We start from the raw sequence: 23891 nt of genomic DNA on the forward strand, positions 1-23891 counted from the left end.
TAATAGTTGTAGCTATTATATTTAGGTCAATGATCCATGTTTGGATCCAGTGTCCATAGGTCTGTGATCCATAGGTTCGATGATTCACTGGGAGGACTCATAGGACTTAGGATATAGTCATACTCATAGCTATGATTTATTACAATGAAAGGTACATAATAAAATCAGGCCCTGAAAGAGGTGCTTGTGGTAAAGTCAAGAGAAAACCAGATGCAAGCTTCCAAGTATCTTTTCTCCAGTGATTTTCCCAGTGATAATCAATTCCTCCAGCATCAATTGTGACAAAAAGTGTGAGGTGTTGCCCACTAGGAGAGCTCATTAGTGATTCAGTGCCCAAGTCTTTTACTGGGGGGCTGTTCATGGAGGCATTAACTGCCTAGCATGTACCAAAATTCCAAACTCCCTTAAAAAAAAGCAAATGTTGAGCATAAACCATATGGTTTGTAAACCACCCATATCAGGGAATTGTGGGAATACCCCTAAAATTCAAGTTCCCAGATCCCAGTCAGTGCCAACTTTGAAAGCAGACTTTCTAAGGATAGCATTCTTTGGCCTGCTTTATTAACTTTTTCCTGCACAGCACATTTCAAATTAGACTTTGTGTGTGATGTGAGGTAAGTAAGGTTCAAGATTTATTTATTGATTTTTCTGGGTATTCATTTGTTCTGGTATCACTTTTTAAGAAGATTCTGTCTTTTCCCCCTTGAATTGCCTTGCTACTTCTGTGAAAAATTCTTGATCATATAAGTGCAAGTGTGTTTCTGGACTCTTTTCTTTTCCGTTGATCTATTTGCCATACCACACTGCCTTGTTCACTGGATAGTCATGTTGTAAGTCTTGAAGTCAGGTAGTGTAAGCACTCCAGCCTGGTTTTGTTTTTTTAACCTTTTTTTGGCTAGTCTGGGTCTTTTGTCTTTTTATGTAAGTGTTAAAATTAGCGTGTCAGTTTCCTCAAAAGCCTGTTAGGACTGATTTTGTTTGCATTGAATTTATAGATCAAATTTGGGGAAAATTGCTGTCTTTACCATATTAAGTCTTCCAGTCCACAAATGTGGTCTTCTATAATTTCCTTTTGCAGTATTTTATAGTTTTGGTATTCAAGTTTTGCATGTATTTTAAATTTGTTTTTTAGTAGTTTTGAAAGCTGTTTTATTTTTTTAAAGTTCATTTATTTTGAGGGGCATCTGGGTGGCTCAGTTGGTTGAGTGTCCAACTCTTGATTTTGGCCCAGGTCATGATCTCGTGGTTTGTGAGTTCCAGCCCCGCATCGGACTCTGTTGATGGTGCGGAGGCTGCTTGTGATTCTCTCTCTCCCCCCCCCCCCACCACCTCTCTGCCCCTTTGGTGTGTGTGCCCTCTCTCTCTCTCAAAAGAAATAAACCTAAAAAATATATAAAATTTGTTTGTAAGTTTATTCATTTTGAGAGAGAGTGTGTGAGTGAGGGAGGAGTGGAGAGAGATGAAGGGGTGGGGGGAGAGAGAGAGAGAGGAGAGAGAGACAGAGAGAGAGAGAGAGAGAGAGAGAGAGAGAGAGAGAGAGAATTCTAAGCAGGCTCTACACTGTCAGTGCTGAGCCTGATACAGGGGGAGGGGGCCACTTGAACTCATGAACTGTGAGATCATGACCTGAGCCCAAATCAAGAGTTTGATGCTTAACCGACTGAGCCACCCAGGCACCCCTGAAGGCTATTTTAAACAACATTGTCTTTTTTATTTCATTTCCCAATTGGTTATTGCTAGCATAAAGGATTGATTTTTGTATATTGATCTTGTGTTGTGTCTTTGCTAAATTCACTTATTAGCTCTGATAGCTATTTTATAGATTTCTTAGGCTTTGTTACATAAAGGATCATGTCATGTACAAATGTAATTTTACTTTTCTGTTCTTTTTTCTTCTTGTCATATTACATTGAGTACACCGTACATTACAGTATTGAATAAAAGTGATGAGAATAGTTATCCTTGCCTTGTTTCTCATGTAGAAAGCACTGTGCCTTTTTATCTTTGAATATGATATTAGCTATAGGTTTTTTTTTGCAGCTGTCTGTAATCATGTTGAGGAAGTTCTTTCTATCCATAGTTTGCTGAAAGTTTTTATAGTTTTTTTGAATTTTTCCAAGTGCTTTTTCTGTAACTTTTGACATTATATGATTTTTCTCTATTCTCTTGATAGTGGTAAATGACTAGGATTGATTTTTCACTAGTTAAACCTTTTTATTCCTGGGGTAGGTCCCTCATGGTCGTCTTATGTTAAATCTTTATATTGTTAGAATTGGTTTGCCATCTTTTTATTAAGGAGTTTTGCGTCTATATGTTATTGCGTCTATATGTATTTTACTTGCAGTGGCTTTTGTTTTGGTATCAGGGTAATCAGGTTAATACTGGCTTTGTAAAATGAGTTGGGATGTATTTCTCCTTTGCTGTCTCAAAGAGTATGTGTAGAATTATTTTATCCTAATACGGTATTATTTTATGCTTAGTGTGAAGTCAAGTGTGCTTGGAGTTTATTTTATAGGAAGGTTTTAAATTATGAGTTCAAATTGTTTATTTGGTATAAACCACTGTGGGAAATAGTTAAAACTCAGCAGACTTGGGTTGCTCAAACCCCGTACATTCCCCCAAAAGATACATTTTCATGACTGCTCGTTGTCTGGCTTGGTCAAACTGAGCTGTTGGACTGTTCTGATAAAAGTGTTTTATCACTTTTTGGTAAACACCTGCTTTTTCTTTTCCTGTTCTGGAGCTTTAGTTACTGATCTCCTCCGTAGTGATGACAATATGTGTAGTTGTACAGGATCTACATGACTGATCCCTAATAAATACTTTGGATAGTCTTTCTTTGTCAAGTTTCCCTGGTTGGTGGCATTTTGTACATGTTGTCATACATTGTTGCTGAAGGAATTAAGCAGGTCTTATGTGACTCCACTGTTAGAATTCTTGGAAGCTTGTGCCTGGTGTCCTCTGGACTTCACCCCATGTACCTTTTCCTTCTGCTGATCTTACTTTGTATTCCTTTGCTGTAATGAATCATAACCCTGAGTATGACAACTTCTCTGAGTGCTATAAACCCTTCTAGCCAGTCATCCAACCTGAAGATGGTCTTGGTGGATCGCCAACACAGGGCTATTTAGCTTTTCTATTTCTTCTTGGATCTCTGTTAGTAATTTGTCAGTCAAGAAATTTATCCATTTCATCCGGGTTGTCAGTTTAGTAACATGAAATTGTTAAAAATATTCCCTTAGTATTTTTTTAATGTCTGTACCTTCTGCGGTGATATTTATTCTTCCTGATAATTGGTAGTTTTTGTCTTCTCTTTTTCTTGATCAAATTAGAGGCTTATCAATTGTATTGACCTTTTGAAAAACAGCTTTTAGTTTTATCCATTTACTTTTTTCTGTTTTGTATGTCATTGATTTTTTTAAATGATTATTGACTTTTGTATTTATCTTTTATACTTCAGATTTATACATAATTTGGGGTTCCTTTTTAATATTAAAAATTAATTTACCGACAATTATTTTGTCAGTCTTTGAACATGAACATGGTTATGTTTTTCTTGAAGTGGGAAAAAACACAAAAACTGAAATATATGAATGTCCTTTACCTGTATAAAATTCACCTAAGAAAGCTGACTTTTTTCCTCTTGCAAACAAAAATAAACAGGACAGTTCTAACAGTATTGAGCTGCTCGAACATCTAGAGAATGTCAAAATAGCTAATTATTTTTAACATGCTTCCTTTTAAAAACGAAGGGGATAAATCTCTATGTTACTTAGTGGTCATTTAGAAAATGGAAGCATTATTTACATGTAAAAAAAAAGTCTAAATAGTTTTATTATTTTGAAATTGGGACCTGAATTTGCAAAAGACATAGTTAAGGTGGGGTTCTTTTTTTAATATCTTGAGTTGGAAACGCAGATCAAAACTTTTGGTTAATATAAAATACTATGTATTTTCTTCTAAACATTGTTTCATTTGCATTTTTCAAATTAAATTTTATAGATTTTCATTGTTGTTTAGTTACAAATATTTTTACTTTATGATTTCTTTATTGACTCACGGATTATTTAGAAGTATGTTGTTTAATTTCCTCATTTTGGGGATGGAAGGGTTATCTGAATGATCTTACTATTAATTGCTTTGTAACATTCTTCCATTTTAGTCCTAAAGCATATTTAGTTTTATTTCATTCTTAAAATTTATGAGAACTTGTTTATAGATCATCATAGTTTATTTTGGTGTGCATACCATGTACAGTTGGTGTAGAGAATGTGTATTCTGCTATTGTTGGATAATGTGTGTTGTTAGTGTTTAGATTTTTAAAATTATTTTTACTGACCTGTTGTCTAGTGTTCCACTGATTGCTAGGAGGGGGCTTTTAAATCTCCCAGTCATGATTCTGAAATTGTTCATTTTTCCCTTTAATTCAGTCATTTTCTTGCATAAATTTTAAAGCACTCCCATCACGCCTCACTCTGCGTGTCTTCGTAATGACTTGACCCTTTTACCCTAAAATAGGTCCTTCTTTATCCCTGGTGACACTTTTTGTCTTAAAGTCTATTTGATTTGTTATTCATGTTGCCACTCCAGCCTTCTCATCCTTTGTCCAGTATATGTTTTTTCCAACTATTTGCTTTTAGCCTGTCTCTGTCTTTGAATGTCCTGTGCATCTCTTATTGCCAGAACATAGTTTCATCTTTTCCCCATCCATTTTGTCAAACTGTGGCTTTGAATTGGATTGTTTATTATTTTAACACTTGATGTAATTATTGGTATGTTTGGATTTGAGTGTACTATTATACTATTTATTTTCTATTTGTCTTTTTGTTTTCTTTTTTCCTTTCTTCCCTTTGGTTTGGAGGAAATCCCATTTAAAATTTTCTTGTTTTTATTTTTAACCTGTTTACCTTTGCACTTTTTTTCAAATTGTTGACTGTATTTATTTTTATTTTTGAAAGTTTATTTATTTATTTTAAGAGACAGAGTGAGAGAGAGAGAGCTTGTGAGGGGCAAAGAGAGAGGAGGGGAGAGGATCCCAAGCAGGGCTCTGCACCTTCAGCCGAGAACCGTGAGATCCTGACCTGAGCCGAAATCAAGAGTTGTACACTTAACCGATTGAGCCACCCAGGCGACCCTACTGTATTCATTTGTAGCTTTTTGCAGTCAGTCTTATTTAATACTGTATCTCTTCACTTAAAATATAGAAATCTTGCAACCGTATACATCCATATTCCTTCTGTCTTTTGTTTAGCTTTATTTGTGTCAGATTAAAAACGTCGCAAGACAGTGCAATTTTTGCTTTAAATTTTCATGATTTATAAAGAAATTAAGAGAAGAAAACAGATAAAAGTGTTTGTCACTTATTTCCAGCGTTCTCTTTGTATTGTAAAGATCCACATTTCTATCAGTATCATTATCTTCCTGCCTTAAAATCTTGCATTGGCTTTTGCTGTGGTGCAGATCTGCTGCTGCTGAAATCTCTTTTCTGAAAGTGTTTCCATTTTACCTCTGTTCCTAAAGGATCCTTGCACTGGTCATAGAATTCTGGGTTATATGGGTTGTTGTTGTTGTTGTTGTTGTTGTTGTTTTTCCTTTTAGCACTCTAAAGATGCTTTAAAGATCCTCTGATTCGTTATGCAGTATCCGTGTTAACTGGGTAATTGATACCACTTATGTAATTTGTCATTTTTCTCATGATGCTTTCATGTTTTGCTTTTCATCTTTAACTCTGAGTTGTCTTGGTTTGAGCTTCTTTGTGTTCATTTGGCCTGGTGTTTATTGTATGTCTTATATCTGTGAATTACTGCCTTTGATCAAAATTAGGGAAATTTTGGCGATTATTTCTCTTCTTTTTTAGTTTCAGTGTACAATATAATAATTCAACACTTGCATGCATTACCGTGTGCTCACCATGACCAATGCATTCCTCAATCCCCATCACCTATTTAATCCATTCCCCCAACCACTTCCTCTGTGGTAACCACCAGTTCTCTATAATTAAGAGTCTGTGTCTTGTCTCTCTCTCTCTTATCTTTTGTTTTGTTTCTTAAATTCCCTATATGAGTGAAATCGTAGAGTATTTGTCTTTCTCTGACTGATTTATTTCACTTAGCATTATACTCTGTAGCTCCACCCATGTCACTGCAAATGGCAAGATTTCATTCTTTTTTTTTTAGAGTTCTGAATTTTGTTTCTGACTTGTTTTTCTTTTTAATTTTTTTAAATGTTTATTTGAGAGAGACAGAGTGTGAGCGGGGGAGGGGAGGCAGAGAGAGAGAGAGAGAGAGAGAGAGAGAGAATCTGAAGAGGCTCCAGGCTCTGAGCTGTCAGTACAGAGCTGGACACGGGGCTTGAACTCACAAGCCGTGAGATCGTGACATGAGCCGAAGTCGGGCGTTCAACCAACTGAGCCACCCAGGCGCCCCAAGATTTCATTCTTTTTGTTGGCTAAGCCACTGTGTGTGTGTGTGTGTGTGTGTGTGTGTGTGTGTGTATGTGTACCACATCTTCTTTCTTCATTTGTCAATTGATGGACACTAGGGCTGCTTCCGTATCTTGGCTATTGTAAGTAATGCTGCTATAAACATAAGAGTGGCCATTATTTCTTCATGTAATATTTTGCTCCATTCTCTTCTCTTTCTCGTACTGTTGTAAACAACAACATGTATATTGTTTGAAGTGCGTGAAGCTTTGTTGGTTTTCTTATATCTCTTTGTGTGCTTCCCATTGGATTTTTATTCACCTTTTTCAGGTTCACTTACTCATTCTTCTGGCATCTCCATTTGATTGTTGAGTACATTCAGTGAACATTTTTTCATTTTAGAATTTCACCTTGGTTCTTTCTTTTTCTTTGCTGAGATATGCTTTATTCTTCTCTAATTGAGAGCACATTTTCTTTTACTTCATTAAGAATATGTGTAATACCAGGCTCTAAAATTGTCTGCTAGTTCCAATACCTTGTTTATCTCAAACTTACTTTTGGTTGATTTTCTTGTGTGTGTGTGTGCGTGTGCGTGTGCGTGTGTGTGTGTGTGTGTGTATGTATACATATATATTTTTATATATGCGTGTATGTATGTATTCCATTTCTTGAGTTTCTCTTACAGTGGGCAATTTTGAGTTCTGTTCTTGCCATTACATTATCATGGAGATTCTGTATTCTTTTATTTTTACATCACAGGTGGTATTTTGAAGGTGCTTACCTTGACAAGTTCGAATTGTAAATTCTATTTCTTAAGCAGCAGCTTCAGTCAGTCTCATGTCATATTTTTTGTCTTCTTCTGAACTACTTTGAGTCTATTCTCTGCTTGCATGGTTCAGGAGTTAGTCAGAGATGTGGGTAGAGACTATTTGAGGAGCCCACCTCCAGCCCTTTCCCTTCTGGGATTCCCCTACTTTCTTCAGTGGCCATGATTTTTGTAGGTTCAATATTTTGGCACCTTTGGCCAGAGACAGTGGTTTGTCCATCAGTGCCTCCACTTGCACTTCATCCAGTATTCGCTTGGCCTCATCAGAAAGCCAAGGGAATGGGGAATTTACTCTCTCTCTTGTCACCTTTGAGTATATACTCCTAACCACACTCTGCTGCTGTTTCACCACCAGGGGCCGCAGTGCTTTTGTAATATGTCCTTTTTTTTTTTTTTTTTTTTTTTAAAGTTTTCTGTGGGAGATTATTCTGGTACAATTTTATTCCAAAATTACCAGTTTACTTATCTATTAAAGAGTTTTAAAAATGAGCTGTCTCAAAGGAGATCCTATGAAGCCAAGAGGCAAAATGTCATCCTATGTATTCTTTGTGCAAAGTTACCGAGAGGAGTGCAAGAAGCAGCACCCAGTTGCTGCAGGCAGCTTCTCAGAGTTTTCCAAGAAGTGCTCAGAGAGATGGTAGGCCACGTCTGCTAAAGAGAAAGGAAAGTTTGAAGACATGGCAAAGGCAGAAACGTCCCATTATGGAAGAGAAATGAAAACTGATATCCCTCCTAAAAGAAGTTCAAGGATGCCCGTGCACCCAAGAGGCCTCCTTCGGCCTTTTTCTTGTTTTGTTCTGATAATCGCCCAGAAATCAAAGGAGAACATTGCAAACATCCCAGCCTGTCCATTGGTGATGTTGCAGGGAAACTGGGAGAGATGTGGACTAACACTGCTGCAGATGACAAGAAGGCTGCTAATAAGCTGATGAAAAAATATGAAAAGGATATTGCTGCATAGTGAGTTAAAGGAAAGCCTGAGAAAGCAAAGACAAGAGTCGTCAAGGCTAAGAAAAACAAGGAAGAGAAGGAAGATGAGGAAGATGAAGAGGATGAGGAAGAGGAGGGAGATGAAGAAGATGGTGAAGATGAATATGTTGGTTCTAGCGCAGTTTTTTTTTTTTTTTTGTCTGTAAAGCATTTAAACCCCTTTATACAACTCACTCCTTTTAAAGAAAAAAACTGAAATGTAAGGCTGTGTAAGATTTGCTTTTAAACTGTACAGTGTCGGGGCGCCTGGGTGGCTCAGTCAGTTAAGCGTCCGACTTCAGCTCAGGTCACGATCTCGCGGTCCGCTAGTTCGAGCCCTGCGTCGGGCTCTGGGCTGACGGCTCAGAGCCTGGAGCCTGCTTCCGATTCTGTGTCTCCCTCACTCTCTGCCCCTCCCCCGTTCATGCTCTGTCTCTCTCTGTCTCAAAAATAAATAAACGTTAAAAAAAAATAAAAAAAAAAACTGTACAGTGTCGTTTTTTGTATAGTGAACACACTACCGAATGTGTCTTTAGATAGTCCTGTCCTGGTGGTGTTTTCAGTAGCCACCAGCCTTATATGGTACAGTATAGGGGTTGTAAATTGGTGTGGACATTTAAAGCAGGCCCTTGTTAGTGCACAGCATAAATTAATTTTATATGGGGATAGTTGTTTTTCATCTTCATTTGTCTGTGATGCAGCTTATACAAAATAATTGTTTTGTTAACTGAATACCACCCTGTAATTGCAAAAAAAAAAAAAAAAAAGTTGCAGCTATTTTGTTGACATTCTGAATGCTCCTAAGTAAATACAAATTTTTTTAATTAAAAATAAAAAATAAAAATGAGCTGCCTCTCCTCCCCCAAAGTCTTTCATGTGTTCTCTCATATTTACCATTTATGGCCCTCTTCATTACTTTGTATAGGCCCAAATATCCTATTTGGTATTGTTTTCCTTATGACTAGAGGACTTTCTTTAACATCTCTTTTGTTTTGCTGGTAATGAATTCTTTCCGCTTTTGTTTTGTTTTTTTGTTTTTTTTTCAACATTTTTTATTTATTTTTGGGACAGAGAGAGACAGAGCATGAACGGGGGAGGGGCAGAGAGAGAGGGAGACACAGAATCGGAAACAGGCTCCAGGCTCCGAGCCATCAGCCCAGAGCCTGACGCGGGGCTCGAACTCAGGGACCGCGAGATCGTGACCTGGCTGAAGTCGGACGCTTAACCAACTGCGCCACCCGGGCGCCCCCCGCTTTTGTTTTAAAAAGTCTTTATTTTGCTTACAATTTGAAAATATTTTTGCCTAGCAAAATTTACAGTTCTAGGTTTACAGTCTTTTTTGTTCAGTATTTAAAAAGTATTTCAGGGTACTTGGGTGGCTCAGTCAGTTATGGTGTCCAACTTTAGCTCAGTTCATGATCTCACGGTTTGTGGTTCGAGCCCTGCGTCAGGCTCTGTGCTGACAGCTCAGAGCCTGGAGCCTGCTTTGGATTCTCTGTCTCTGTCTCTCTCTCTCTCTCTCTCTCTCTCTCTCTCTGTTTCTCTCTATGTTCCTCCCCTGTTTGCTCTCTGTCTCTCTCAAAAATAAACATTAAAAAAATATTTCATTGTTTTCTGTCCTGCAAGTTTACTGTCATTGTTAATCTCTATTTCATTGTGTACAATGTGTCTTTCTTATCTCTTCTTGGTTTTGAGATTTTCTCTCTATCACTGGTTTTCAATTTTATTGTGATATGCCTTGACATATTTTTTTTCATGTTTATTCTGCTTCAGGTTTGTTGAGCATCTTATATTTGTGGGCTTATAGTTTTCTTAAAATTTCAGCCATTAGTTTATCACAAATATATTTTCTCTCTTCTCTCTCCTTTTGGCATCTCTGGTACACATACAGACTAATTGATGTTGTCCTACTGGTCACTGATAATATCGTCCGTTTTTTCCCAGTCTTTTCTCTCTGTGCTTCATTTTGATAGTTTTTATTGCTGTATACTTAACTGACCTTACCTTTTGTTGTGTCTAACTTGTTCATCTCTTCCAGTGTATTTATCAAATCAGCTGTTACATTTTTCATCTCTAGATGTTTCATTGGATCACTTTTATATCTTGTGATTCTCTCCTCAACATAGTCATATTTTTGTCTGTCTTCTTGGGCATATGGAGCATATTTATAATAGTTACTGTAAAGCCCTTCTCCTTTTTTTTTTTTTTAAGATTTTACTTTTAAGTAAACTCTCCACCCAATATGGGGCTCAAGGTTATGATCCCAAGATCAAGAGTCACATGCTCTACTAACTGAGCCAGCCAGGTGCCTCTCTGCTACTTCTATCCTTTCTATCACTTGAGTCTTTTTCTTTTCTTTTCTTTTTTTTTTTTTTTTAACGTTTATTTATTTTTGAGACAGAGAGAGACAGAGCATGAATGGGGGAGGGTCAGCGAGAGAGGGAGACACAGAATCTGAAACAGGCTCCAGGCTCTGAGCCGTCAGCACAGAGCCCGACGCGGGGCTCGAACTCACGGACCGTGAAATCATGACCTGAGCCGAAGTCAGACGCTTAACCGACTGAGCCACCCAGGCGCCCCTTGAGTCTTTTTCTATAGATTGATTTTTCTCATGGTTATGATTCATGTTTTCCTAATTTTTTAATTAATTGGATGCTAAACATTGTGAAATTTATGTGGCTGGTTGGTGGATTTTGTTGTATTCCTTTAAATTGTGTTGGCTTTTTTTTGTTTGTGGCACACAGTTATGTGGAATTATTTGATTCTTTCAAAGCATACATTTAAGCTTTATTAGGGAGCTCAGAAATATTTTTAGTTTAGATTAATTTAATCCCACTCCTAAAGTGATGCCTTCTTGGGATTCTACTCAGCAGTCCGTGTATTTATGAGACATTTTCTCTGGCTGGTAGGAGCATGAACTATTCCTAGTTCTTTGTGATCTTTAAGATATCTTATGTGTACTTTTTTCTTGTGTTTGTTTTTGGTGTTGATTGATTGATTGATTGATTGGTCTGGCCTCAGGTAGTTTTATGTCACTCTTTCTGGTGCATGTCAGGGCTTCGTTTAAGACTTGATGGTGGTCCTCTGTAGCGTGTGTGTGCTCTCTCCCTCTCACTGTCTCTGTGAAGTTTCCTCCTGTTTGTTTTTTTGCTCTGCAAATTTGAGCAACCTTGGCCTCTGAACTTTCGTCTCTTGTCTCCTCAGCACAGTGAATCTTCTGAATTCTGTTTGAGTTGCCCCCCTTTGCTGGTAGACTTATGCTTAGTGATAGTACTCAGCTTGACTTTTCCCTCTCTCTGGGTTCACAGTTCTGTACTGCTTGTTGTCCAACATAGGAAACTATTGTTACATTTCCTGCCCCTGATACTCTATTTGGTTCAGGCAGGAGGGTAAATCAGGTCTCTCAGTTATTATTAAATTACAGCTTCATCAAAATCTGTAACTGTTTCTAAAGCCTTAAAAATACATGGAATGTTATTGATCAATGAAACATTAGGCTCAGCTTTCCCTACTTTCTGTGTGGAATTTTCAATTTATAAGTGGTGACATACTTGAAAATTTTCATCATCTTTTCCAGTCTCTGTATCAGACTTCTATAGCAGTATCTTCTAGTGCTTTATGGCCAGAATATACTGAGTGAGGTGTGTACCATTAACAACTTTATAGTCAATGCTTAAGTATTTTTAGTTGTAAAAATGAGGCTTTTTTTTTTTTTTAAGGAAACAATTGCTTAGGTACAGGAAAGAATAAGAGTGAATAAAATAATCATGATGAGAATGATGAATTTTTTAAGTAGAGCAATAGGAGTAGCTAGGTCACACTTCATTTGTATATAATACAAATACAAGATTGATGTGAAGTGGACTCTTAGATACTATTTTAACACTATGACAATGAATTGGTGTTACTATGTCTCTAATATAAAGTATACTAGTAGTTTAAATAGTTTTTTCTCGTATAAGGTAAGTTAGTTTAAATAATCTTGCATTTACATATTCAAGATCTGGAAAAATAAAGCGAAGTATATTTTATACATTTCTAGAGTACACATTTACATATATAAAAATAATTATTTTTCCTTCACCATTTTAACATTATTAGAAAATATTATAGGGTTTTAAACATATATACTTCAAACCCATTTTTAGAAACTTATTCAAGAATACATAAATTTTTATTAGATAATAAATACATTGTATATTTGGAATAGGTGAATTTTGCTACCAAAATGATTAGCCATCATAAAATCAATTTGACTGACTCGGGTAAATTAAAATCAAAACACTTAATTTAATATTGGACTTAAATTAACTTGATAAACCATTCTTTCTAAGAGTCCAATTAATAGGAGAAATGGAGGCTATATGTATGTCATCTAGTATTTGCAAATTTGACTTGTCATTAATTTAATAGATATTTATTAAACAATATTTGTATGCTTGTTACTATATAATTCTGAATTGATAATATCAAGAGTTAAACTCTCTTTGATATATTATGGTCATGCTATCTCAGCTTCTAATTTGATGCAGTTTTATGGCTTCTGATGTAAGTGCAGGTATCTGAAAAAAATTGAGATTTGACTTAGAAAAATTGTGAGATATAGGTAGAGCTGTTATCTTAGTGTTTTAGGACTAGAGTCTCTAGAGAAATGCTAGAGAAAGCATTAAAAGATGCTTTCTGTGTGAGGTTGTTAGTACCTTACATATATCAACTCATTTTATCGTCACAAATAACTCTGTGAGGTTGATTCTGTCATTTCCCATATTTTATATATGAGGACAAGGTAACAGAGAGGTTAAATTATCAGATCAAGGTCATATTTCACAGTCAGAATCCAAAGCCAGGTGGCTTGGCTTCAGAACCCATCTTAGACCATTCCCCTTTTTAGAGCCATCCTTCCTGATTGATGCTTTCTTCCTCCACCTCTCCCTTAGTGACTTTGGCCCCTTATCAACATCTGGTATTAGCTATCCTTTGGGAGGTATCTGGCATCGATATAACTATTCTTATGACTTAGAGATGGGTAGAAATGAGGAAGTCCTTAGAAATTGGTAGTAAATTAACTAGTTCCCCTGGACTTCTAGTCTTCTTGTAAACAGAAAATTCTATGTTATTTATTGTTTATCCAAAACTGTTTGTACTGTTCAGGTAGTTATAATAGTAGAACTTTCCTATTTGTTCATCTCTTCCGTTTACACTCAGATTCTCATATACTGCGTAATGTTCTGCAACAAAAATGTCCCTGTAAACGTAATTATTGATGTATTTGTTTGGGTTTCTTTTGTTCTTGAATTATGTTGTTTTTTGAAACATGCTTAATCCTCTAATATGAGAAAACTGACATAAGCTTCTTAAAATTTATGTTTAGAGAATTGACTGATGTTTCATTGCTATCAAGTGCAAAATTTCATTTTATAAGTACATGCTGCCTTAGACACACAGTTAAGCTGTACGTCATCTTCCATTTGATGTCAAATGATACCAAAAGTTACCTAGTAAGCAATCAGTGGTTATAGTACAAAAATAATCAAAGGTTTAGTCAATAACTCATGAAGTTTGATGTACTAGTATTGATAAACTAATTAAACAGATCTGCCTGTGTTCTGCCAGCCTACTGGGGCTCTGCTATGATTAGCTTTACAGCAAGGAGTGTTGTAACATTGAATGGAGGTAACTGATCAGAGAACGGTGTAGTCACGGAGCTTTAAGTACTCCCATTTCTGGTCACAGAATGGTTTCAGGGAAGCTAGGCTTTCTCTGCACACCTGCAGCCAGTCAGTGCACAGGCCTCTTGTGGTCAATATTGATTGATTCTTATAACAGAACTAGAACAAATTTGGTGTTTTGCAACCTTCTGTGATTTAATATTGTTATGCTTTTTGCTATAACAGGCACAAAAGTCCTTCTCCAATAGTCAGTAATTACAGCAATGCCTGCTAGCTCAGCTGTGGTTCTGAATGTTTCAGTGTTGCCAATATAAACCCCTGGATATATTCTGGAGTTCATAATTCAGCCTTAAAAGTTGGCTGTGCAGTTACTTCGTAAATAAAGGTGTTGCTGAGAAATAAATCACAGGAAGATGAGGGGATGGGTGGACTCTAACCTATTTCTTCCAAAACTTTCCAGAGAACTGTAGACTGGGTCTGAATATAATTAATATGAAGAAAGAACATTTTAAATGATTAATTTTTAAAAATCCCACAAGTTAGGGGTGCCTGGGTGGCTTAGTCGGTTGAACGTCTGACTCTTGATTTTGGCTCAGGTCATGGTCCCAGGGTCATGGGATTGAGTCCCGTGTCGGGCTCTCTGCTGGGCGTGGAACCTGCTTGAGATTCTCTCTATCTCTTTCTCTCTCTCTCTTTCTCTCTCTTTCTCTCTGTTTCTCTTTCTCTTTCTCTTTCTCTTTCTCTTTCTCTTTCTCTTTCTCTTTCTCTTTCTCTTTCTCTTTCTCTCTCTCACCTTTTCTCCCCTTCCCCGTCTGCCCCTCTCTCCCGCTTATGCTCTTGTGCTCTCTATCAAAGCAAAACAATAATTTACAAGTTAAAGACTTTTGGAGACAATCTTCTTAATATGCATCATTTCCTCAGTATGTTGGTGTTTTATCTAGGAATCTATTTGGTGAATTATAACCATTGGTGGAAGTTAGATTCCTGATATAGCAATCTAATGAGAACAGCCTTAAATTTTTTCAGTATACCACTGGGCTGTGATGTTTCATTCAGCTAATTATTGAGCTCTTACTACATGCCAGACATTATGATAGGTTCTGCGAATATACAGGTGAATAGGAATGGTTCCTGCATTAAGTAACCCCGTGTTCATCCTAAGATGGATTTGGGAAGTATCTTACATGTGTCTGTGTGTTGATTTGGTATATTGAAAATGCTACAAATCAGTCAACTAGGAAGTGTTTATTGCTTTTTGGCATTGTTGTAATCTTAGGAACTTAATAAAAACCTGGTTGCGAAGAAAGGAATTTTGGGGCAGATTATGGACTGCATTGGGCACTGAGTTTTAATTTTTTAAGGGTTTTAGTTTTGTTTTTAGGACTTTGTCGATCCATTCACCACTGAAGAGTATTAGGAGATAATTTTTTTGTTACTTTCATCTATAACCCTGTCTATATAGTATAGAAAAATGGATTGGTATCAACTTAAAATGGTGTGTTTAGCACCATTTCTTTTTAAAAGAGAAAAACCCCACCAGGATATTTACTCAGATATGGCTTAATGTAGTCAGTGTACCTTTAGAAAATGTATATTTTTATTTTTAAGATTTAGTTGTGTCAGTGGAAGCACCTTACATGGAACGTAGCCTTAACTTGTTTGTTCTACTTAAACTTCATTTGTAGTTTGGGGTTCTACACTGAAAGAAATATAGACAAATTGGAGTGAGTTCAGAAGAAAGCAAACAGGATAGTGAAGGAACTCAAAACTACACTGTGTTGGGGTGCCTGGCTGGCTTAGTTGGTAGAGCACACGACTCTTGATCTTGGGGTTGTAAGTGCAAGCCCCACGATGGGCCTAGCGCTTACTTAAAACAAAACTATGTTGTGTCAAAGATAAGTGGAGTATGAAGGAAGTAGTTGTCTTTAAAGAAGTTCATATTGGTTAGTATGACATAAAATATGGCCTGGTGTAGCACTCTTTTTCCTTTCTAGCATCAATTCCAGCAATTTCCAGTTACTTCCCCTCATTTCCTGTGCTCTTTGAGCATTCCATAAAGTTTTAGGTCTGTACTCTGCTGATGCATAAAAAAACTCCTCAGGCGGTGGTATCTGAAGATATTTCAGAAGGAAGATTATAGTGTATGAGCTATGTCAGAAGGAAGTTGATGAATTTCGACTCACATTTTAATTTTTATTTAATTTTTCTGTTCATCATAATGCTGTTTTAGACTTAACTGATTAAATTGCCATTTAGAACAGTTGTCAGATACTCCCAGTCTTATGGAGTTTTTATCACATTAAATTAGTATTGTCATACCTTATTCTTACTGAGCTGAAAATATCATGTAATATATATTGGAATGTGAATGTGAATATTACCATACAATCAGAGTTGTGGCTCCAACACCTTTTGATGAGGAGACATAAGTTCATATATATACCATGTAGCTGGAGGATAGAATCCAAGTTCTTCCTAGTATTTTTATCCTTCATTTTGAAAATACTTTTATAATTCAGTTATATTTTAATATAACATTTAAAGAATGTTCTTTTTCTTTTTTAAGTTTATTTTTCTTTATTTTGAGAGAGAGAGAGAGAGAGAGAGAGAGAGCCAGTGAGGGACAGACAGAGAAGGAGACAGAATCTCAAGCAGGCTTTGTGAGGTCAGCGCAGAACCCAACACGGGGCTCGATTCCATGAGCTCTGAGATCATGACCTGAGCCAAAATCAAGAGTCAGACACTCAACCAACTGAGCCACCCAGGCGCCCCTTAATATTCTTGTCTGAGTTTTGCTCAGGGATTTTTTTAATTCCCTTTGAGAGAAAGTGTTACCCGACAGAGAACTGGTTCTCAACTCAGGTTCAGCTGCTCACTGCTTGAAAATCAGTAGAAGGACAAGTGATGGTGGGAAAGGAAATGTCACTTTATTCAGGAAGCCAGCAGCCTGGGAAGATGGTGGACTCATGCCCCAGAGACCATCTTTCCTGTCCAGGCAAAGCCAGAAGTTTTCAAAGGGGAAGGTTTTAAGTGGGGCTTTGGGGGTTGGGGGTAGGCTGTCTGCAGGAGGAGGCGGTGCCTGGGGGAATGGCGTATGTCGACAGGACCCCGAACAGACCTGCTGGCATCAAATATGGTCAGGACTTCTCTTTTGGGAAAGCCTGGTCCTTCTCTCCTTAAGGCCGGTGGTCTGCAGATCTCGAGAAGAGTAGGTTAGTTCATCTCAGGACCAAAGGGACTTAGGTCAGCAAGCAAGGAGTATATAAGCTTGAAGTAACTTAACCCTCAAGACTTTTTGGAATGTTGTTACAGAACAACGTGTTGCTGTTATAGATTGGATTATCAAAATGCTTATTTCACAAGTTTTTTCTGTTGCCATTCCTCATGCTACAGTATATTATCTTTATATCACAATATAAGCTATGACCAGGTTCAGTTATTTTATTTCACAAAAATTGAGAATGGATTTGGTATACAAAATAATGAATTTTTAATTTTCAGTCTGGCTAGGATTACGTGATTTTTTTCTTTTCTTTTTTTTTTTTAACAGATCAAGAAGTTAGTGTATGTTTACCTGGTCCGGTATGCTGAAGAACAGCAGGATCTGGCACTCTTGTCCATAAGTACTTTTCAGCGAGCTCTGAAGGTAAATAGTAGAGTGAGCCAGCAAATAGCTACAAGATTTGTGCAAAGCTGAAGGTGTGTTATTTAAAGAAGTGGACGAGTAATCTACTAAATGGCGCAGTATTGCTTTGAAAGACTTGAAAGGCCTCTCACATTGCCTATTCAGTGTCCTCAGAAAATAATATGTATATAACCAACTAGATCTTTCTCTCTGTTTCATTTTCTACATGTTCCTTTATGTTCTTCGTAATCCTTATCATGCACCCAAGAACTCTTCATCACTATACCTAATTGTTGAAAGTGTGCAATGAGGGGATGTGACTTTTTTTTAAGTTTATTTATTTTTGAGACAGAGAGAGACAGAGCATGAATGGGGGAGGGTCAGCGAGAGAGGGAGACACAGAATCTGAAGCAGGCTCCAGGCTCTGAGCCATCATCCCAGAGCCCGACGCGGGGCTCGAACTCACGGACCGTGAGATCGTGACCTGAGCTGAAGTTGGATACTTAACCGACTGAGCCACCCAGGTGCCTCGGGATGTGACTTTTTTTTTTTTTTCAGTATATGAAATTTATTGTCAAATTGGTTTCCATACAACACCCAGTGGTCATCCCAAAAGGTGCCCTCCTCAATACCCATCACCCACCCTCCCCTCCCTCCCACCCCCCATCAACCCTCAGTTGGGATGTGACTTTTTAAAGAGAAAATTTATAGCCTGCAGCGTTGTGTCATTGTGAAACTCTAAAAACCCAACATGTTTAGTAATGAATGATCAACTAGAATTATAACCATTACTTTTCTTGTTCAAAGAAATAAACATTTAGTTAACTCTTTTTCCTTATCCAGTGTTCATATACTGGTTCTTTAAATAGTTTGTGTGTGTGTGTGTGTGTGTGTGTGTGTGTGTGTGTTGTTACATTGAATCCTGTGAGCACCTGTTAGCTGTGTCATAGAGATATCTTTGAAATATTAAACTTGAGATTTTGATGCATATTTTTGCACTCTTTCTAGGACCCAAATCAACTAATCCGTGCAAGTGCTTTGAGAGTTCTGTCAAGTATTAGAGTACCAATTATTGTACCTATTATGATGCTTGCTATTAAGGAGGCTTCTGCTGATTTATCACCATATGTTAGGAAGAATGCAGCCCATGCAATACAGAAATTGTACAGGTAGGTACTTTGTTAGTAATACCAAAAATGTTATATGGAATGTTATAGCCCATGGAGGCTTATTTTATTAGCCTTATAATTAGTCTGTCCTTATACTAAGCAAAACCCAGTGACTGTTTTTCTCCTCACATTCTTTAGACATCTTTAATTTTATTTGGGTTATAGAGACCCTATCCTGGTTTTTACTTGTGAGCCTGTTAGGACCTGTGATAATGTATAGATTTTATAACTTAAAACTGAATGGAATTTTAATTGTCATTTATGTAGTGTGTCTGTCATGTACACATACACATAAATTATGAGAAACTTAAGATTTTTTTCTGTTCATTATAGGGTAGAATCTTATGTGTATTATCTTTTCAGCTTACTTTGTTCTCCTTTCTTCCACCTTTTCCATCCTTCTTTCCATTCCTTTCTGATGTTCCCTTCCTTGCCTGATTCTTATCTAGAGGTATTTTATTGAATTTTAAAACGCTCATTTTGAAATACAGCACCATACCATATTTGTATGATATTTATTAAAATATCATATGATGCCTCGATGTTTGTGGAAAACAAATTGCTTAAGTAAAAGAGTTATTATCTTTAATAATTTGGTATTAATTTCTGTTACCATTGATTCCACAAGCTTTTAGCAAGATCATTTTGTGGTTTTGGTGTCACACACACACACACAAAGGCCATGATTTTTTTAATGTTTATTTATATTTGAGAGAGAGACAGAGCACGAGTGGGGGAGTGGCAGAGAGAGGGAGACACAGAACCCAAAGCAAGCTCCACTCCAGGCTCTGAGCTGTCAGCACAGAGCCTGCCACTGGGCTTGAACTCACAGACCATGAGATCATGACCTGAGCCAAAGTTGGACGCTTAACTGACTGAGCCACCCAAGTGCCCTACACGAACTAGGATTTTGATAGGATATGGCTCAGAGTCGTGATCAGGGCTTCATAATGTAAAGATGTAATGAAGTGGGGTTAGGAAAGACTGCTTGGAGAAGGGAGACCGGAGCTAGAATTTGAAAGAATTAAGAGGTTTGTTCAGATAATTATAATGGTTAGCAATAAACTTATATAAGTATATAAAAAGTAAAAACTCATTAACTCAGGTTAACTGTCAAAGTTGTATCATACTTATCACTCATCTTTTCTTTTTACATGCTTGCAGAATAAGATCCAAGCTTACTATGATGGATTAAAAGTCCATCACTGGACCCTGTTTTACCTCTCCAGCCTCAGCCCTTATTCTCCTTGCCTGGAATTGAGTAGCTTGGTACTGGCTATTTGTCCTCTACATAAAATATTTTTATCTTATTACCATCTGTTTAGTCTTTACCTGGAAAATTTTCTCCTTTCTTTAGTTCTAAAGTCAAATTGTTAAGATTCATCCGAGATGTCACTTTTTATAAGAAACCCTCCTGCCTCCATTGGTGCTCTTGTTTTTCTTGTAATCCCTTATACATATCTCTGTTATATGGTATGCTTATGTTTGGGACTTTCTTTACTAGGCAGTCTTATTTACCTTTATATTCCCATTCTTCAGCTTCTCAGTAAATGGACAACATTTGACTTACATGTTAGGAAGAAATTATATTGTCAATATTTCAGTGCTTAGAGCTACTAATAGGAGGCATTTCCTAATTTTTTATATGTGTGTGTGTGTGTGTATATATATGTGTGTATATACATATATATATATACACACACACATATATATATATATATGCCTTTGCTTTTTTATATGTGTGTGTGTATATATATATATGTGTATATATATATATATATATATATGCCTTTGCTTATAGTTTTTGGTTTTAGATGTCAGGTTTTGTAATACATTTAGTTCATTACTGAACTAAAATGATAACAAAATTCTTATTTGGGAATTCTCTGTTTTTGACCGTAGTATATCCATAGTCAACAATGATCACTGTCTTATTAACTTTTTTCCCTTGGTTAAAAAAAGAATTTGTACTTTATCTACTTGTAATTACATTTTTAAGATTTTCCAACTATTTTTTAGACGTGAACTTGATATTTATTTATTTTTAATGTTTATTTATTTTTGAGAGAGAGAAAGCAAGCATGAGTGGGGGAGGGGAAGATAGAGAAGGGGACAAAGTTTCTGAAGCGGGCTCAGAGCTGACAGCAGAGAGCCTGATGTGGGGCTCAAACTCACGAACCCATGAGATCATGATCTGAGCTGAAGTTGGAGGCTTAACTGACTGAGCCACCTAGGTGCCCCTGAACTTGATACTGTCTTAATGTTATTAGTATCTGGATTTAGTTAATATGAGCAACTTTATAAATTTTTTTTTTTAACATTTATTCATGTTTGAGAGAGAGAGATGGAGTGTGAGCATGGAAGGTGCAGAGAGAGAGGGAGACACAGAATCTGAAGCAGGCTCCGAGCTGTCAGCACAGAGCCTGATTTGGGGCTCGAACTCACAAACTGGTAGATAGGACCTGAGACAGAGTCGGAAGCTTAACCGACTGAACCACCCAGGTGCCCCAATATGAGCAACTTTAAAGAAAAAGATTAGGACACATTTGGGAGAAAAACATCCCATTTTATTTCAGATTTGTTTTCTATCTTCACATAATTCTTGCTCTCCTTCCCCCCTAAAAAAATTTCTTAATATTCTTGAAATGATTAGCTTCATTTAAAATTAGAATTAAAGGGAAAAATTTAATGTGTGTTCTTTTCTTTTTATGTTTTAGCCTTGATCCGGAGCAGAAGGAAATGTTAATTGAAGTAATTGAAAAACTTTTAAAGGATAAAAGTACAGTAAGTGGTTTCTTTTTTTATATCAAAGTAGAATTTGTGTGTATGTGTGTTTTAAGTTCATTTATTTTGAAAGAGAGAGTGTGTATGCGTGTGCAAGTGGGCAAGGGGCAGAGAGAGAGGAAGAGAGCGAATCCCAGTCAGTCTCCATTCTCTGAGTGCAGAGCCCATTGTGGGGCTGGATCTCATGAACCGTGAGGTCATGACCTGAGCTGAAATCTGAAATCAGGAGTTGGACGTTTAACTGATTGAGCCACCCAGGCGCCTCAGTAAAACTGTGTTTTATTTGTATAGTATAATTTTACTGTACTGTATATTTGATAGAATTATTCTTACTGATTTGAAAATGGTATAAATATTAATGGGACTTATTAAAATCCGTGAAGGAAAAAAATGACTTTATGAAGAGAAGTATTACATTTAGAATTTTAGCTTGTTACACGTTTCATCATCAGAGTCTGAAGAAGAACAAGTTGGAAACAAAAATCCTTTCTTTAATCTGTGGCTGAATTGTTGACTGCTTTTAGTGCCAAAGTTTTTATTTCAAACGATGATTTATTAGGATTTTTAAAGGTTGAATCAGCTGGAAACAAATAATTGTTTTAAAATGAAGTACTAAGAAGTATTAAAGAAATACTAAAAAATACCTCTTTTAGAGGAGTATGTTTTAGTATTATAAACGTGTATTTTTAAATATTTTAAATATTAAAAAAATACTCTATGGGCTCCGTACTGGGCATAGAGTCTATTTAAAAATATTCTGAAACATTTTCATATGTGCATGACTGTTTTATTTCTGGTAAGAGTGAGCTTACTGGCTAATGTTGTCATCTTTTGTGAATGTATGTATCTCTTCCTCCTCCTTTCCCCACTCCTATTCTTTGAGTGTAGTGATAATGAGATCTCATAATAGTGATGACCCATGGGGTCTGTGAGCCGACCTCTGGAGGATCTGGTATCTTCGATGGAGGCTTGTGTACCCACCCCCGCAGCTCACACTATCAAGGAAAAGGATTTCTGCGTGTCTTAGGATGCTGTCATCAAGTAGCATGTGTATCTGTGCATAGCAGCTGTCTAATAGAGTAGCCACTAGCCTCATAATAGCTGTTGTTGTATGGCTTAGCATATGGTTTATCTGGGAAAATGTTGATTGTGCACTTGGGAGGAATGTATAATCTGCTGTTGGTGGGTGGAGTACTTCTGTAGATACATGTTAGGTCTAATTGGTTTATAGTGTTGTTCAGGTCTCCTGTTTATTGATCTTTTGCCTGGTGGTTGTATCCATTATTTAAAGTGAAGTATTGAAGTCTCCTATTATTGTAGAGCTGTCTGTTTTCTCCCTTCAATTCTGTCACTGTTTAATGTATTTAGAAGCCCTGATGTTAGGTGCATGTATATTTATAATTGTTTTTAATTTTCCTTTTGTCATTATAAATGTCTCTCTATTTCTAATAATACTTTTTGTTTTAAAGTCTGTTTTGTCTATTTATAGCATTTCAGCTTCCTTATGGTTGCTGTTTACATGATATATCTTTTTCTTTGCTTTTACTGTCAACCTGTTAGTAGTTTTGAATCTAATATGTGTCTCCTGTAGACACCATATAGTTTTTAATTCACTGTGACACTATGTGCCTTTTGATTATATGGTTTCATCCATTTACATTTAATGTTATTAACATAGTTGAATTTATAGCTGCTGTTTACTTGCTTTTCTGTATCCTACCTTTTTTTGTTCCTTGTTCCTCCTTTACTACTTTTTTTTAATAAGTAAATATATTCTTTTGAACATTTTAATTTCTTTAATAAGTTTTTCACTATGTACTTTTTTTCCCCCCACTATGTACTTTGAAAATACTGTATTTTACTTGAAATTATGGGTGGGATCCTAACCCATCTAGCAAATTTTTTTGTGTCTATAATGTAATAGAAATCTTCATTGTATTTCTTCTATACTGTTTGATGTAATGTAGGAGGTAAACAAATATAGATTTGCCCAATAAATGAAGATAGAAAAGAAATTTGATTCCTATTTAAAAATGTTTATTTAATTTGAGAGAGAGAGAGAAGAGGGAGCATGACTGTGTGGAGGGGCAGAGAGGAGAGAGAGAATTCCAATCAGGCTCCCCATGGAGCCCAATGTGGGGCTCAATCCCATGGCCGTGAGATCATGACCTGAGCCAAAATCAAGAGCTGGACACTCAACTGACTGTGCCACCCAGATACCCCTCTTTTTTTGTCTTCGGTGTGGCATACTTATTACTCTCTTCTAGGACCCAGATTAGAAATCAGTATTATGGTTAATTTGGTTTTATTAGTAATATAAAAACATTTATTTCTTTGATATGCAAGACATTTGGTATAAACTGTGGAGAATAGAGTAAGATCTGTAAGAAACAGATCTTTTATTTTAATGTAATTTACCATGATTTCT

The 23891-nt window shown here is 36.5% G+C and overlaps 1 protein-coding gene and 1 pseudogene across 5 annotated transcripts in view; both read left to right on the plus strand.

Moving 5' to 3' along the window:
* AP3B1 (adaptor related protein complex 3 subunit beta 1) overlaps positions 1 to 23891 on the plus strand; it is a 267617-nt gene that overhangs the window by 52873 nt on the left and 190853 nt on the right. For all 5 annotated transcript variants that reach the window (XR_009261343.1, XM_058729003.1, XM_058729014.1 and 2 more), the window contains 3 exons: positions 17436 to 17531; positions 18519 to 18679; positions 21397 to 21463. Coding sequence is in view for 4 of the 5 variants with exons in the window: in XM_058729003.1 (XP_058584986.1) it covers positions 17436 to 17531; positions 18519 to 18679; positions 21397 to 21463 (324 nt within the window). In the remaining variant the exon portion in view is untranslated. The remainder of the gene's footprint in view (positions 1 to 17435; positions 17532 to 18518; positions 18680 to 21396; positions 21464 to 23891) is intronic.
* Positions 7723 to 8699, plus strand: LOC131511132 (high mobility group protein B1-like; annotated as a pseudogene).

The sequence above is a fragment of the Neofelis nebulosa genome, chromosome 1 (genome assembly GCF_028018385.1).
Source record: "Neofelis nebulosa isolate mNeoNeb1 chromosome 1, mNeoNeb1.pri, whole genome shotgun sequence".
Lineage (NCBI taxonomy): Eukaryota > Metazoa > Chordata > Mammalia > Carnivora > Felidae > Neofelis > Neofelis nebulosa.